The sequence below is a fragment of the Myotis davidii genome, unplaced genomic scaffold, assembly GCF_000327345.1.
Source record: "Myotis davidii unplaced genomic scaffold, ASM32734v1 scaffold1238, whole genome shotgun sequence".
Lineage (NCBI taxonomy): Eukaryota > Metazoa > Chordata > Mammalia > Chiroptera > Vespertilionidae > Myotis > Myotis davidii.
The window spans coordinates 84641-101067 of NW_006289106.1; the positions used below are offsets into that span (position 1 = coordinate 84641).

The window sequence follows — 16427 nt, forward strand, 5'->3', positions numbered from 1 at the left end:
GAACTACCCCTCCTGCCGGCCTGGTCACCCTTCATGGCCGCCCTCCCCCCAACCAGCCTGGTTGCCCCATGCAGCCTGCTTGTTCAGTTGTTTGGTCATCCCTCACTAAACCCCCTGCTGGCCTGGTCGTAGGCAGCCATCTTGTGAGTGTGTGAGGGTTAATTTGCATATTACCTCTTTATTATATAGGGTGGTAAGGTTCCTAGCCAATCAGCACATTCTATCCTTCTGGCTACAGGGACTGGTTCCAGATGGACAGGTGACCAAAGCTAGGCCTTTGAGATTCAAGCTTGGCGCTTTCATCTGAACTAAAACTGGATCGTACAGAGTGGCCTGCTGGTGAGCAGAGAGGTAGAGAGAGAATCCGTAGTAAGATCTCATTTGAGCCCCTGGATCCCACTATACCTGAAGAACCTCTCCCCCAATATTTTGTTCATGAGTCAGTAAACGTTATGTTGCAGTAGTTAGTTTGGTTTGGGTTCTCCATACTTAGCACATGAAGGAGGCTGCCAGAAACTCCAACAGCTTGGCGGGCATTGCTGCTTCCCTGGGGCCAGGGTCCGGGCCGTCGAGCTCAGTAGCTCACTGGGACTGGCTATATTATTCTGCGACACAGTGTTCCAGCTAGTGGCCATCAGTCCCACATGGAGAACTTGGAGTGAGGCTTGTTGTTGTCTCTGGCTAAAGCTAAGACCTGTCTCCTGCCCCAGCCTGAGGGCCCCACACACAAGGCTACACAGTCCTCGGAAATGTGGGCAAATGACTACCTCTTTGGGCTTAAGTTTCCTTCTTTGTGGAAGGGAGATTAATAATATAGAGACCCTCTCTTTCCACCATTCTCCATTTTTGTTGGAGAATGTTAAACCAGAGGTGGGAGGAGAGAGAGGAGAGAGAGGAGAGAGAGAGAGAGAGAGAGAGAGAGAGAGAGAGAGAGAGAGAGAGAGAAACATTCATGTGAGAGAGACACACTGGCCCATCAGTTGCCTCCTGCACATGCCCTTATGGGGGGGGGGGCGCAGCGGGGGGAACAAATCTGAAACCCAGGTGCGTGCCCTTGACAGGGAATTGAATCTGAGACCTATTGGTGCTTGGGCTGATGCTCCAACCACTGAGCAACACTAGCCAGGGTTCTCCTACATCTTGCTCTCTTCTCACCACCCACCTGATGCACTTCACTGCCAGCTCCCCATGGCTGGACACCATAGTCTCCTATAGCAGGTGCTATCTGGGGCCTTTCATGCCCTCAGGCCTCACCATCAGGCACCTGTACCTCTTTAGGACTAGAACTGGCTCTACCCAAAGGGCAGCAGAATTCAGGCCCCTCGGGGGCAGCCCTCCATCAGTGATAGATGGAGGGAAGTACAGGATCAATATCCCAGTTCCATTGCCCCTCAGGTGGGTGACTCTGAGGTGTGTGTCCTACACAATCTCCTAGTGTTCCCCAGTGGGAGTGGGCCCCCAGTTGTCTGTGGCAGGAATGTGTTAATAACAATAGCAACCAATCACCCCAGTCTGCCCAGGACTAAAGGTTTTCTGGGTAACAGGACTTTGAGTGCTAAGACTGGCAAGATCCAAGCAAGTTGATAACCCCAGTGATAACTTATTGATTATTGACTGCTCCCTTCCTTCCTTCCTTCTGTCACCTCCCCGCTTCCCTACAGCTTCCTTCTCTGAGACAAATACACACACAATCCTTGTCTCAAGCTCTGCTTCCAGGATCCCTACCTCCTTCGTGCCCTTCGTGCAGCCATGGCCTCAGCCACTGAGGGCTTGGGAGGGTCAGATGTGGTCTTAGAACATCTGTCTGTTACTGGTTTTGCCTGTGACAACCCTTTGAGGCAGGGTCTGCTGTGGTCCCATTTTAGGTGCGGGAAAGCTGGGGTTGGGGCAGGAAAATAACTTGTCTGAAGTCACCCCACTGGTAAGTGGCATGTCTCAGAGACCAGACTATTTGCAGCAAAATGGCACCAGAATGTTACCAGCAATTGGACCTCAGTTCAGTCACCTCAGTAGTTGAGTTCTGGTTAAGAAAGCATTCAGAGCCAAGACTCAAATACAAGCAGAAGTTTATTTAGAAAGTGACAGAGGTAGAAGTGAGCTGTGGAAGAAGTGAGACAGCCAGGCTACATGGGCGCAGGAAAGAAGTGACAGAGGTTAGAGAAGGGCCCTAGGAACGTAGGAGAAAGCTAGCAAGGATGCATGTGCCTGGGGTAAGGAGCGGGGGAGGTGCAGGTGTGTTCCAGAGAAAGGGCGTGGCGCTTGTGGGGGTGGGGGGGAGGCACAGTTGCGATGGAGAGTGTGGGATAGAGAGGTGAGCTGGGTCCTCTGCCTGGGGCTTTCCTCCCCTCTCCAAAGGCAGGGATCTTAGGGGAGGTCCCAGGGGAGGATCTCAATGAGAATATTCACCAGCTTTTCCAGGTGTGTCCTTTCAGGGTCGTGGTCTCTATTGGTCGGTGCCAGGGGAGGGAGTCATTACTCATGGCAGCTGGTCCTAATGTCGGCCATGGTGTCACCCCACCTGGCCTTGCTGCTTTTCAGGGCCTGGGGCTGAGACACAACTGAGATCCCGATGTTATCCCTGGGGGTTAATGCTTATGGGGGCGGTTGAGCAAAGGCCGGCATGGGAGCCGCATGAGGCCATTCTTTGATCCCTTGCTCCTCCTCCAAGGGGGTCTACCACGTGACTGGCAACGCGTCAGAGGAGGAAAGGTCAAGGGAAGGTTCCAGTCCCATGACCAGCAATATGAAAGGTCAGGGGTCTAAACCGCGATGCCAGGGGAGGAAAGCTTATCCTGGGGGAGGTCCTGTTGTCCCAGTTCTGCCTGTTGCCAGGCTCCTGGAGGTGTCCTGCCCTGGTGACCTTCTGCACCTGGCCCAGCGTCCTTGCTCTGCTGCTGTCTGTCTGTCTGGTAAGTGGCATGTGCCTCCTCACCCAGTGGCACACACTGCTGCTCAGGCATTGGGGGCATGGGATGTGCGGGGACTGTCTTCCACTTCATAGGCATGCTCTCCCTTAACCCTCACGCCCATCCTGGGAGGTTAGACCACCTTTCCTCCACTCTGCAGAGTGGGAAACCGAGCCCAGAGAGGAGCCCAAGCCCAGGTTCAAGCCCAGGCAAGCTGGCACCGAGTGCACATCCTTAACCACCAGGCTGGTGCCTCCACATGTGTAATTTCCTTCCAGGCGGCGGCGGCTGTGGCCATTTGGGCAAGGAGGGGAGTGACTGCCAGTGAGGCCAGCTGGTGGGGGAGGAGCCTGGAGAGCAGGCCTGGCTGAGAGCCTCCAGGTTGGTGTCGGGGCTTAGCAGGCTGAGCCAGGCCTGCCCTGGCCCCTCCCCGCCAGCCTCAGGTCCTTGGGGACCCTCCTGCGGCCTGAAGCATCCCCCACTCCTCTGCCTCCACCCCTGCTCCTGTGGTTGGCCCAAATACCAGACAGGGTGAATCTTAGCTTTCCCCCAAACATTCCTTGCTCCCGTAGCCGTAGCCATAGCCCGGCCCAAGCTGGAGGAGGTTACGCAAGCAGAGCTGGGGGTGGGGGTGGGGAGTCAAGGGGACAGGCTGGCCTTTTCTCACCACCCCATCCATCAGCCCACCCACCCTCCCCAAAGCAGGCAAGGGGGTAGGCCAGCGCTCTTGAGCCCCGGGGGAACAGCCTGCAGGGAGGGTGGCCTGTGCCAGGAGATGGGGGGCGGTGGCGGCCACAGCAGAGGCTCCAGGAGGTGACCGCCTGGTTTCCATTAGGAAGCCCTGGTCGGCAGTTCGGGCAAGACAGCTGAACTGGGGCTGGCTATGGTGAGGTGGGGTGGGGGAAGGTATGAGGGTGAGGCCGGCCTGCCCTGCACCCCCTCTGGGATGCTCCTGTCACCATGGCGACAGGGTGCCCAACCTGGCTACACTCTGACCTGTCCCTCCACTCCCAGCGGCTGAGCCTGCTGCTGCTGCTCCTGCTGCTGCTGGGCCCCCCAACTACCCCCGGCATGGAGGACCCTGCTTTCCCCCACATGGGGGAGAGCTCGCAGCCCCTGCCCCGGGCCTGCCCCCTGCGCTGCTCCTGCCCCCGGGCTGACACCGTGGACTGCGATGGCCTGGACCTGTGGCTGTTCCCCCACAACATCACCAGGGAGGCTCAGCACCTCTCCCTGCAGGTGAGGGGGGGACATTACAGGGTGGGGTGAAGTGGGACGAGCATGGGAAGTGCTGGAATTGAGTGACGGTGTGGGGTCCTTATGCAGGGGTGAGGCAGTGGGCGTGTGGGTATTGGCACTGATGGAAGTTGGCCCTGGTGTTGGGGGTGGGGTACAGATATTGGATGTGGGAGGGGTTGAGAGACAGGGGGTCAAAATCTTGACAGTTACGGGGTTGTCTGGGGTGAAGGTGATGGATGTCAGGAGTCAACTGTGGGGTGGATGGGGTATTGGGGATTAAAGTCCTTTTGGCTAAGGGATGATGAGGCATTTGGGATCAACCTTGGGGGCAATGGGGTGTTGGGGCTCTCCTGCTTAGGCTGATGGGAAGCTGAGAATCAGGGCTGGGGGCTTTTGTTGAGGCTCAGGGTCATCCGGGTCAGGGGTGTGAATGCCCCTCCCCAGAACAACCAGCTGCAGGAGCTCCCCTACAACGAGCTGTCCCGCCTCAGTGGTCTTCGCACCCTCAACCTGCACAACAATCTCATCTCCTCTGAGGGTGAGGGGGAACGCAGGAGCTGCCCTCCCTGGCTTGGCCCCAGCAGTCCTCTCCCTCCCCCATGCTGGGTCTGTGGGCAGCTCTGCGGCACTTCCCAGAACTGCCCTTTGCTGAGCAGGACGGAAACTCGGGGGATGGGGGTGGGGAGGGGGAGCTGCGGCTTTTGTGGACTGGGAGGGGGTGCCTGGAGGAGCCTCTGCCAGTCCCAGGCCAGGAGCCCTGGGGCAGCTGGGAGCACAGACTCCCCTTGCCCCTTACCCCCTCCCAGGCCTGGGGTCCCCTCAATTCCCACTCCGCTCCCAGGCCTGCCCGACGAGGCCTTTGAGTCCCTGAGCCAGCTGCAGCATTTCTACGTGGCCCACAACAAGGTGAGCTCCCCACCCCACCCCACCCCACCCCAGCCAGCCACACAGCAGAGTGCAGGAGGGAACAGCAGGGGCTGGAAGGTGCTACCAGGACCAGCACACTGTGCTCCCACAGCTCTCGGTGGCCCCCCAGTTTCTGCCTCGTTCCCTCCGAGTAGCGGATCTGGCTGCCAACCAAGTGACGGAGATCTTCCCACTCACCTTTGGGGAGAAGCCGGCGCTCAGGTAGCCCCTGGCCCATCTCAGGCCCTCCAGGCCTCAGGCATGCCTAGGCTACCCCTCCCCTGGGTCTGAGGGAGGTCATGAGCCTGCCGTGGGGAGTCTGGGGGAGACAGGACCCTGGATGCTCCGTCTGGAGAAACACACACACGCACACTCTCACACACACTGAAAGCAACCCTGAGCTGGGGTGCAGAGGGGAGTGGTGGGGAGCCTGGGGCAGCCGGTGGCCGCAGCCTGGCTCCCCTCAGGTCCGTGTACCTCCACAACAACCACCTGAGCAACGCCGGCCTGCCCCCCGATGCCTTCCACGGCTCTGAGGCTGTCACCACTCTTAGCCTCTCCAACAACCGGCTCAGCTACCTGCCGCCCAGCCTGCCACCCTCTCTGGAGCGGCTCCACCTGCAGGTGCCCCTCTTTCACTTTACCTCCCCCCCGCCCCCCTCAACCCCCTTCACCTCTCTCTGGGAAGGCCCCTCTGCCCCCTTAATATTCCAGCTGTCAGCGAAATCTTTCTCTGAGTCTCCACCACTGGCACAAGTGGGTCACAAGTGCTCTGAGCAGCCTTGCTACAGTCAGCTCCTCCTCTATCACTCCCTTACTCAGGAGCCTCCTGTGGCTCTCCACTGCCCTCTATTCCGGACCCAGCGCTTCATTCTCTCCTCCTTTCCCAGAACAACCTCATCTCCAAGGTGCCCAGAGGAGCCCTGAGCCGCCAGACCCACCTCCGTGAGCTCTACCTCCAACATAACCAGCTGACAGACAGTGGCCTGGATGCCACCACCTTCAGGTAGGGCTGGGGACAGGTGGGATGGGGTACAGCTTTGTGCTGGGAGTAGGGGCTGGGGATTCAGAGCCTGGGGCCGCCACCCTGTCCTCTCCTGTGTATCACGCCTACCCACGGCCTCATTGGTGAGCACCCACTATGCGCCAGCTCAGCCCAGCACCGGGCAGCCACCCTCACTACCAACTACCTTGTGCTCCCGTCTTGTTATCCAACATCCCAGAATTCTGTCCTGGTCATCCCCACCTCTAACCCTCAGGCCAGAACCTGCCTTGATCACCCCAAGTTTACCTCCCACCCAGATCTCTCAACTCACCACCCCAAAGTTGGAATTTCCAGCTGATATCTCAGTACCACTCGTCAGCCCTTCTGCCCTCCACCCAAGATCACCGGGTCCACGAGGCTGGGTGCCCAGACCGACGCCAGTCCCCTCTCCCACCAGCAAACTGCACCGCCTCGAGTACCTGGACCTGTCCCACAATCAGCTGGCCGCGGTGCCTGCCGGCCTGCCTCGCACCCTGACCGTGCTGCACCTGGGCCGGAACCGCATCCAGCAGGTGGAGGCAGCCCGGCTTCGTGGGGCAGGGGGACTGCGCTACCTGCTGCTTCAGCACAACCAGCTGGGGGCAGTGGGGTTGCCGGCAGGGGCGCTGCGGCCTCTGCGGGGCCTGCACACGTTGCATGTCTATGGGAATAGGCTGGAGCGTGTGCCCCTGGCGCTGCCCCGCCGCCTGCGGTCCCTGGTGCTGCCCCACAACCGTGTGGCCGCACTGGGTGCCCGAGACTTGGCAGCCACACCACGCCTGGCCGAGCTCAACCTGGCTTACAACCACCTGGTCAGTGCCCGCGTGCACCATCGGGCCTTCCGCCGGCTGCGTGCCCTCCGCAGCCTCGACCTGGCCGGCAACCAGCTGACTCGGGTGCCCTCTGGTCTACCCACTGGACTGCACACCCTGCGGCTGCAGCGCAACCAGTTGCGGGCTCTAGAGCCTGAGCCGCTGGCCGGCCTGGACCAGCTGCGAGAGCTCAGCCTGGCCCATAACCGACTCCGAGTGGGCGACATTGAGCCCGGCACCTGGCATGAGCTGCAGGCCCTCCAGGTCAGAGGCTGGCTGGTTGGCCACACTGACTGTCCCCATGGCCCTTCCATGCCCTGCTTGCCCAGGTCCTCCTCCACAGGCCCTTGGATGATAACCACAAAAAGAGCCCCCCATGGGGGGCTAGCTCTGGGGTAGATAGTCCTGGGGTAAATAAGACAGATTCAGCTTCCAGGCCTTTGGCTGTGCTGTCCCTGCCCCCTGGTCCTCTGAGACACCCCCTCCATCGCCTCGGTAAACACTGTGGCCTCTAGCTCCTCACCACTATTAATCCCAGAGTTTAAAGCATCTGTGGGTATCAGGCACTGTTCTGGGGGGCCACAGTGACACAGCTCCTGGGCCTGGCATAAACGCCCTGCCTAGGGAGAAAGCAACCAATAGCAAACATAAGTAAACGACAGTGTGAGAAGGGCATGAGAATGTGGATTAAGTGCCATCTCCGTGAATGGCTAATTGAATCAGTGTCTCCCACAGTAGGTGGGAACTTGTCTGTGCCCCTAGCACCTATAGCAGGGCCCGCCCCAGAAAGGACTCAATTTACCTCTGCCAAGGGGAGGATTTCAGCAGCCTCGAAAAGGGCCAGGAGAAGGGGCAGGACTGGGCTGGGCATGCAGGGGAGGAGGGCTTGGGAGGAGAGTGGTTTGGGGCTTCGCTGAGCCGATGATCCAGGGCCTAGATCACGGGGCATCTCTGCCCACCTGCCCAGGTGCTGGACCTCAGCCACAACCAGCTGTCCTTCGTGCCTCCCGACCTGCCCGAGGCCCTTGAGGAGCTGCACCTGCAGAGCAACCGCATCAGCCACGTGGGCCCCGAAGCCTTCCTCAGCACACCCAGCCTGCGCGCCCTCTTCCTCAGGTGCCCTCAGGGCAGCGGGCAGGTCCACATGGGCAGGGAGGGCCATGGTGGGCTGTGGGGACCTCAGTAGGCCCAGGGGGTCAGGGTGGTTACGGCCCCTTCCCTTGCACCTGCCCTAATGCTTGCCTCTTGGTTCAGGGCCAACAGGCTTCACATGACCAGCATTGCGCCCGAGGCCTTCCTGGGCCTCCCACACCTGTGCATGGTGGACACGACGGGTAACCCTGAGCAGGTCCTGATCCAGCTGCCATCCACGGCACCACGGCAGCCACAGGCAGGGTGCCCCTGACCTAAGGGGTTCTGCCGGGCTGTGGACTAAGGAGACAGTGCCCACCTGGGGCCTCAACCCATCTCTCCCAGGCCTCCGGGCTAAGCCCACCTGACCAGTGCTGGCTAGGAAGCTGGGGCACCTCACATGGAGGGAGAGACCGAGGCATGCAGCTCACACATCAGGTGACCCTGCTGGCCAGGTCCCGCACAGATGGAGACAGCAACAATAAAGCCTAATTCTTTCGAGCACTCACCACCAATCAGGTGCCCTTCACGTTGTGGGACAGGAAGGGCTCTCACCATCCCTATATCCAGCGGGGGAAACTGAGGCTGCAGGATCCTAAGTGGATCAGGCAATTTGGTCCAGGTCCCGTGGCTAGTGAGTGGCAGGGCTGGATTCTGAGGCCCTGAGAACCACATGGGTCACCAAGCATCACTACGTATGGCCTGACCACACCTCTAAACCCAGATATACCCAAGGCCACTGGGCAGATCTGGGTTTATACTGAAGATTAAATGCATGGTAGGGCAGGCGCCCTCAGGCAGCCACAGACCCCCTGACAGATGCATGGGCTTTCACATGCAAGAACACATCCTCTGCGGACACTCCTCCTCCCAGGCACCTTCCCTTCTACTACCCCTGGGGAAGGTGTGTGGGGGGAAGACCCAAAGCGGCCACTGAGGGCAAGAAACAAAGGCAAGATGGAGAGCCGGGAGTGGCCCTGGCTGTTTATTCTGTGTATCAACCCTGGGGCCTAGCTGGGCCAGGGCACCCCTGTGGGGAGCCAGTCAGGTTCTGGCTGCTCTCAGAGGCTTCTTTGGGTGTGGGAGGGCTTAAGGATTAAGGCTGGGGAGGGACAGGGAATAAAGTGCTTAGAGGGGCTCTCAGGGCTTGGTCCTAGCCACTCTTCCGCCTCCGGAACAGGCCAGGGGCACAGGCTGGCTGGTAGGCACCATCCCCGATGCCCCCTGCCAGGGAGGCTCTAGCAAGGCTGGGTGGGCCCAGCAGGGGACGAGTCCATCCAGAACCGATTGTCCGCTGATTGTCTGCTTGTCTGGTCGGAAGCCGTGGCCATGTCAGCTCCTCCCAGCACCAGGGCCGGAGCCTGCTCCCGGATCTCCAGGGCGGACAGCCCCGTTGGCCCCTCACCTGCGGAGCCGCTGCAGCTGCAGAAGTCCACAGGGGTCAGGGGGGCCATGGCCACAGCTGCCCACCCCCACCCCAACACTTGAGCTGCTCACCTCATTCTCAACCAGGTTCCGCCTGTAGAGCGCCTCCTTTGCAGCTTCCTGGGGATCCAAAGGGTAGTCAGTGGGAAGCCCCTGGCAGCCCCAGTCCCCCAGTGACCACCCGAACTCCACCCGGCTCACCCTGCTGCCCTCGTTGCCTAGGCGCCGAGCAGCCTCTGTGTAGAACTGCAGCTGATGCTCCAGCTGGGCCATGTATTCTGAGGGTGGGAGGGGGTCAGAATGGGGCCACTGCCACTGCCCCTCCCCCGTGTGCCTGTCCCTGAGCCCCCACCTCGCCGGATGCCTGGGCCCCCCTGCTCCAGCTGTGCCCTCTGCCACTGGCTGCGATGCATGATGTCCTGGTACTGCTGGGCCACCTCCGGGGGCACTGGCCGCCGTGCCTGCCTGAGGGCCAGGATCTGAGGGAGTGGGGTACAAAGGGGGCTGAGAGGGCCCTGCTTGAGCCTGCAGACCCCACAATCCTGCCCCACCAAGCCCAGTGGGTGGGCACTCACCTTCCGCTCCAGACGCTCTTGGTCGAAGGCCAGCACGCTAAGGCTATGCAGGGGCCGGGCAGACCTATGGGATGGGGATAGGGATGAGGGTCTACAAGGATCCCTCACCCCTGACTCCATTAATTTGACACGTTGGGTACTGGGGAACAAGCCAGGCCCACCACAGTGTTGCTCAGCCTACACCCTAGTGGCAATGATGTTCACTCAGGCAACTGTATACACAGGCCACTGCAAAGCCTGTGCCAGGCAGTCAGAGAGGGCTTCCTGGAGATGACAGCCGATTTGGGACCCAAAGGAGTCAGAGTTGGGCAGAGGAATAGGGAACAAGTGTAGAGGTAGAGGTATTCTGGGCATTGTAACATAGACGCCAAGAGGACAGTGAAAACTAGGTGTAGCCATGAACCAACAGGAGGAAGTGGGGGAGAGAAGGCTGGATATACTAGTATTCACAATGGTCAGATCAAAAAAGATCTTAACAATCAAGCTGAGGAGTTTAAACTGGATCCTCCAGAAGAAAGGGAGCCAGGAAAGGTTTTAAAATGGGGAAGGACATGCTCCAATTTGTGCCTGATGAGATATTGTCCAGGAAGGACTGAGATGGGAAGAGAGGGGTTCTTTCCAGCATGCCCTGGCTCAGCCACCTACCTGTTTCCTGGCTCCCTTGTAGGGGCAGGCATGAGAGGAGCCTTCCCTTTAGGGCCAGCAACCTGCTTCAGAGGACAAAACCAGTGTTGTGAGTCTTGGCTCCCCTTGTACCCAGCCTCCCGCCCTGGGGTTGCTGCTGGGCGGGGGTCTCACTGTGGGCACAGCTGCTGGCACGGGGTCAATGACCAGCCATCTCTCAGTCACTGTCTCTAACTGCTGGGCCGTCAGTGGCTCTCGAATCCGGACCATCACTTCTAGCCGTCCCCCTGTGGGCCGGCGACCATCCAGGACCTGGGTGGGCATAAGGGGAGGCTGCTGGGAAGCAGGCAGCAGCCGGAGTCCCAGGGCTGGGATCAGGGAGAACCAAGGTGATTTCCAAAATATGAGCCCATGGGTGAGACTGAGATACCAACCGGTTATCATGGAACAGGTGCTGGAAGTGTTAGGGGCTGGATCAGCAGAGAGGACCCTTGGGAGGCTCAGGGCAGGGAGCACCTGAGTAATGTGAATGATGACACGGCCATAATGGAACATTACATAATGTCACCTCTTACCTCAAGGATCTCCCGGACCTCACATGCCGTCTCCAAGGCATCCAGCTTCAGCTGGGCTGTGCCCAGGACCCGGTCGGTCTTGAACAGGCCCCTGTGTATGTGAGGGGACAGGATGGTTGGCCCAGGGTAGCTTCCCCTCCCTCAGACCCCATGCAGTGCCCGACCCCCCAGCTCACCCCTTATGGACCACTTCGAACTTGATGCCTTTGGTCTGGATCGCCCTTCGGAAGCCTCGGTGGCTGCGGTTGATGCAGAGTTTGAACTGCTCCTTGAACTCTGCCCAGGGAAGGAGGGAGGGGTCAGCTATCCTCTCATGTTATTTCTGCAGAGGGCAGGGGGTGCCTGTTGCCCATGAATTACCAGGGGAGTCTGTATTCTTGATCACGCTGGTCTTGTCTTTCTGAGCTTCTTCCTGGGACCAGTCAAGAGGCAGGCAAGCTTAGGGCTTGGGGCCTGGCCTGGGACCCCTGCCCAACCCACTTCCCATCCTGATGGGGCTTGAGCCCATCTCTTTGGCTCTCCACATACCACATTGGGATAGGGGAAATCGAACCGAACGAAGACATCCAGATCACCAGGGGACAGCCCTGTGGACAAACAAAGGTCACAGCTGGGCAGAGGTGGTCCCCAGAGCCCTGACCCCTGCCTGGCGCCCCCTCACCTGGAGGTGTGGGCAAGTTGATGCACTTCACGACGAACAGGAGCATGTCATTGCTGCTGAGGTCTGGGAAGATCCTTCCAGGAGGGCAGGTGGGGAGACAGAGGAACCTCAACCTCACTGCCCGCCCCCCTTTTCCTTCAGCTCAGGTGGGGAACCCCGCACTGCCTTTGGGGGTGTCTCAGCTTCTGAGCTCCAGTTTTAGAATTAGACAAACTAGAGTTCTCTGTCCAATTCTGCCAATGACTAATTTGGGGGTATTTTCTTTAGTTTGCACACATTTATTTAGTACCCGCTTTGCACGTCAGTGGCCTCATTGCTGTGGCACCTTCTCTTCATTTAACAATATTTTAGGAGGCTCCTACTATGTGCCAGCTAGTGCCCTAGCTGCTATATGCCTTCTCTTCATTTGGCATTACTTGAGTACCTACTAAGTGCCAGTCAGTGACCTCATGGCTTGGGGACGTTCCCTTCATTTAACAATATTTCTGGAGGCCCTACTATGTGCCAGCCTGTGTTCTTGATCACGCTGGTCTTGATGCTGGGGATACAGAAGTAAATGAGACCCATCTCTGTGCTCATGGAACCTGAGCTGACTGAGTGGGAAAATGCCCAATGAATAAAGAAATAAAGCAACTCTGCAGAGAATTAAAATAGGGGAAAGACTGAAATGTGCTCAGGAGGGGCTGCTTAGACAGGGTGGTCAGGAGGGCCTCTCAGGTGACATTATAGGTGATGCTGAATGTCCAGAAGCTGCTGCATAGCAATGCTTCATGGAGATGCTACATGGAGATGCTACATGGGGAACAGAGTCTGGGCAGGCCACACCACTGGGGTGAAGGCCCTGCGTGGGAACATGCTTGGTGTGTCCGAGGGACCAAAAAGAGGGCCGTGTGGCAGGAGGCGAGCCAACTGGGGACGACAGACAGAACGGAAGTGACAAGGAGCCAGGCCATGAAGACGTGGGAAAGCCAGGGTAAACGGTGTGGATTTTCCAAGGTGGTTCTCCTAGGTTACCCCAGAGGCTGCACCTAACTTCTACAAGTGGAGCAATTACCCCAACTATCCAGGGGTGGGAACATTTAACTGAAGCAGGACCAACAACCGCCATCCACGGGCCCCTGACAGGGCACACCTCTGCACCGTTTCCACGGGGTGTCGCTGTTAACACCCCCTCACCTGCCTTCCTTCACTCACACCTCATGCCTGTCTCAGGACCCCTGAGTGTGCTATGCTCCCACCACCCACCCAAACTCTCCTCCAGAGGCAAGTCCTCCACCAGCTTCTGGGGAGGGCAAACCCCTCCTCAAAGGGGCATCGGGGCCAGGGGCCATTGGGGCCTTACTTGATGACGCTGAAGGTTCTCTGCTCAAAGCGGGCAGAGGGCGTGGGGAGACCCCGGGCGAAGGCCTGCTTCAGAGTCTCCATGCTCCGCTTACAGTCCTCTGCTAGTTTCTCAAATCTGCCATAAGAGGGCTCTGCTCAGGTCCCTGGTCCCAGAGGCAGGCTGGGGGTGCACACATCAGGCAGAGGTGGGCATGGGGGCACTTACTTGCTGGTTTCGGCAATGTTACCCAGGTGAGTGAACTGGTTAGAATGGTTCAGACACATCTGATGAGGCAAAAGACAGTGAAGGGAGGGTTGAGGGGCCATGACCCTGGGGGAACCCTGCTGACCCAGGCCAGGGGCCCCCTCACCTCATGCTGCTGCCTTATGAGCTTGGTGAGTTCACCATAGCGCCGGATAGAATCCTGAGACAGACCAGGGCCAGGCCGCTGGACCAGGGTGAAGTCATCCTTGTTGACAGGGGCGGGTGGCACCTGGGAAAGACAAGGCTCATGGAGAGGGGCCTGCCCTAATCCCTTTTTGAGGAGGCCTTCCCTGACCACTGCTTTGGCCCCTGTCCCTTTCTTCCCCAGAGAAAAAAGTGATGCTAGAGAGAGGTGTACGGTCCTGACCAAAGTGGCAGAGTCTATTAACTACTTCCCCCAAATCTGATCCATACCCTCTTCCCTAATAATGGAGTTCTGACTGGGTACATGGCCGCCCCGCAAGAGACATGTCTCAGCTTCCCTTGCAGCTAGGTGCAGCCATGTGACTCAGTTCTGGGCAATAAGAGGTGAGCAGTAGTGATGACAATTCCATGCCACTTCCTTTAGAGGAAGCTTCTTGGCCTGCAATTTTTCTCCCTAATTACTTCCCATGGACGGGATGCAGACAGATTAGTGGTCCACTTGGACCACATGCACAATGACAACCTCCTCAGATGCAACAAAACGGAAAGAACCTGGGCTCTAAAGGGCTTTATCTTTCAGAGCCCAGAGCACCCTGAGTGTTACATGCAAGAAACATAAGCATCTGTCTTGTTTAACCAGTCTCTTGGGAAGAGCCTGTTTGTTACAGCAGCTTAATCTGCATCCTGACTAATATATTCCAAGTCACATGGCTGCTTTTGGCCATAGCCCAACAGATGAGCACCTGGGAAGGTCAAGCCGGGCCAGAGGTTTCACCTTGGTGATATCCACAGGCAGCCCGTTGCGTGAGGCCTCCAGCATGGGCTCCAGCCCCTTGGCCTGGCGCAAGTGCATCTTGGCTCCCTCCACGTCGTTCTTCTGCTTGGCTCGCAATGCAGCCTGCAAAAGCTGCTTTTTTCGGCCCTCCAGGAAGGCCAACTGCTGCTGGGCTGTGGGCACAGGGGCATCTGTGGGTGCTGCCCAGCCTGTGGCCAGGTGACAGGCAGGGTGGGGAGGGGGCACCTACCTCGGTTGGATGTGCCTTTGGGGGCTGCTTTAGCTGCTGAGGTGGATCCTGGTTGGGGTGCCTTTGAGGGTGGGGCTTTGGGCTGGGCTGTGGGGGCCGCAGGGCTATTGGTCTGCCGAGGACAGAGAGAAAGTCAGAGCTTTTCCAGCACCTGTGATGAGGCCACTCCCCGAGTAGTCAAGGCCTGACACTGACAATGGTGACCAGCTTAATTTCTGTTTCCTCAGCACTAAATACAACATACAGTCCTGTTCTCCTCGAATCTTTGCAACAGCTTTGGAAGATAGGGACTAGGACTATGCCCACTTTATAGAAGAGGAGACTGAGGCCCAGAGAACAAAATGACTGGCCCATGGCCACATGATCAGGAAGTGGCGGGGCCAAGAAACGAGGCCAGTTCTTTCCAGCCCAGTGGTTCTCAACCTTCCTAATGCCGCGACCCTTTAATACAGTTCCTCATGTTATGGTGACCCCCAACCATAAAATTATTTTCGTTGCTACTTCATAACTGTAATTTTGCTACTGTTATGAATCGTAATGTAACTATCTGAAATGTAGGATATATTTTCATTGTTACAAATTGAACATCATTAAAGCATAGTGATTAATCACAAAAACAATATCTAATTATACATGTGTTTTCCGATGGTCTTAGGCGACCCCTGTGAAAGGGTCGTTCGACCCCTAAAGGGGTCGCGACCCACAGGTTGAGAACTGCTGTTCTAGCTCAAGATTGGGATTGTCAGGATTTACTTTGCTGTCACTCCCTGCCGCACTCCAAGAACCCAGCCCCTCATACCTTCTTAGGCTCCTCATCCTCTTCGTCTTCTGGGCCTTCGTCCTGGTTTGCCAGCTTCATAGCAGTCTCCAGGACCCCCACCAGGCTCGGCTGGGTGGACTCGGAGGCCTCTAGGCCCTGGATAGGGAGAAAACCTGGGCGGCCAGTGAGAGCCCGGTCAGGAGAGAGAAACCTGTGCCTTGATGGTGGAAAGGTGGGTTCCACCTGATCCAATGGAGCCTTGGGTCTTTGAATCCACTTTATTTTTTATTTTTTTGAATCCACTTTAAATGCAGGAAGGAGCTGCTAATGGTTTGGTACAGACACCAGACCATGTCAACCTCCCTCTTGTCTCTTGGCTCCTCTCGCCTGACCCTGGACCTTGACCAGACTCCAACAAGCAACACTGTAAGGTGCTGTGCTGGGTGCAAGGGTTGGCCCTGGGCCTGGGGGGACTCCTGGGGTGCCAAAGTGCAGAGAGATCATTGCTCTCAGCAGAGATGTAAAGGCAGCTCCGAGAACCCAAAGGAGGCCTCCAACTCACTGGCGGGGTGAATGGGAGGCTGAGTAGGTATCTGTAAAGCTGAAGAGCTGATGACTAGGGAGGAGTGAGTCAAACAAAGAAGAAAAGGAAAGATCAGATAGCAGTGGGCTAGCCAACAGGCTCTTCAAATAAAACCCCCTGATTTTTAGTGTTGGCCAAGTTCCAAGGTGTAAACACGCCAACTATACTGATTTTAAGCTACCGATTGCCTAAGAAGCTTGCAGAATTCCTGAATGTGTCGCAATCAACTTCCTGAGCCTGTACAGTCAGAAGGAATAGCACCTGCAAAGGCTCAGAGGCTGGAGGGAGGGGTGGGGCCTACCTGGGGGCACTGGCAGCTCAGCAACATCCACAGCTCGTCCAGCCTTGTGGGCTCGAATGGCATCTTGGTATTGCTGTGGGGGACACAGATATTAGGATTCCCTTGGCACGGTCTCCAGGTGCTGCCCACCCACCCACCCACGCAGCCC

General features: G+C 57.8%; 2 protein-coding genes across 3 annotated transcripts in view; one reads left to right on the forward strand and one right to left on the reverse strand.

Moving 5' to 3' along the window:
* The first annotated feature begins 2095 nt into the window (after positions 1–2095).
* PODNL1 (podocan-like 1) lies at positions 2096–8517 on the forward strand. 2 transcript variants are annotated; one of them, XM_015562414.1, is made up of 7 exons: positions 2096–4145; positions 4590–4683; positions 4987–5051; positions 5164–5273; positions 5519–5675; positions 5942–6057; positions 6494–7923. In XM_015562414.1, the coding sequence occupies exons 1-7, from the start codon at positions 3867–3869 to the stop codon at positions 7284–7286; spliced, it is 1614 nt and encodes a 537-aa protein (XP_015417900.1). In that variant the 5' UTR covers positions 2096–3866; the 3' UTR covers positions 7287–7923. The 2 variants fall into 2 exon arrangements, with proteins under 2 accessions (XP_015417900.1, XP_015417899.1); XM_015562413.1 differs by lacking the exons at positions 2096–4145; positions 4590–4683; positions 4987–5051; positions 5164–5273; positions 5519–5675 and adding an exon at positions 8142–8517 and having other exon boundaries at positions 5954–7151; positions 7855–8003.
* Positions 8518–8972: 455 nt separating this feature from the next.
* Positions 8973–16427, reverse strand: part of CC2D1A (coiled-coil and C2 domain containing 1A) — a 17340-nt gene continuing 9885 nt past the window's right edge. Inside the window, exons 11-29 of the mRNA XM_006761398.2 lie at positions 16280–16364; positions 15435–15568; positions 14636–14747; positions 14386–14558; positions 13573–13695; positions 13428–13486; positions 13221–13337; positions 11879–11952; positions 11746–11804; positions 11578–11629; positions 11394–11493; positions 11218–11308; positions 10817–10954; positions 10664–10728; positions 10019–10082; positions 9796–9922; positions 9645–9721; positions 9516–9563; positions 8973–9440 (exon numbers count right to left, since the gene is read on the reverse strand). Of these exons, the coding sequence (XP_006761461.1) occupies positions 9420–9440; positions 9516–9563; positions 9645–9721; positions 9796–9922; positions 10019–10082; positions 10664–10728; positions 10817–10954; positions 11218–11308; positions 11394–11493; positions 11578–11629; positions 11746–11804; positions 11879–11952; positions 13221–13337; positions 13428–13486; positions 13573–13695; positions 14386–14558; positions 14636–14747; positions 15435–15568; positions 16280–16364 (1719 nt within the window). The 3' untranslated portion in view covers positions 8973–9419. The remainder of the gene's footprint in view (positions 9441–9515; positions 9564–9644; positions 9722–9795; positions 9923–10018; positions 10083–10663; positions 10729–10816; positions 10955–11217; positions 11309–11393; positions 11494–11577; positions 11630–11745; positions 11805–11878; positions 11953–13220; positions 13338–13427; positions 13487–13572; positions 13696–14385; positions 14559–14635; positions 14748–15434; positions 15569–16279; positions 16365–16427) is intronic.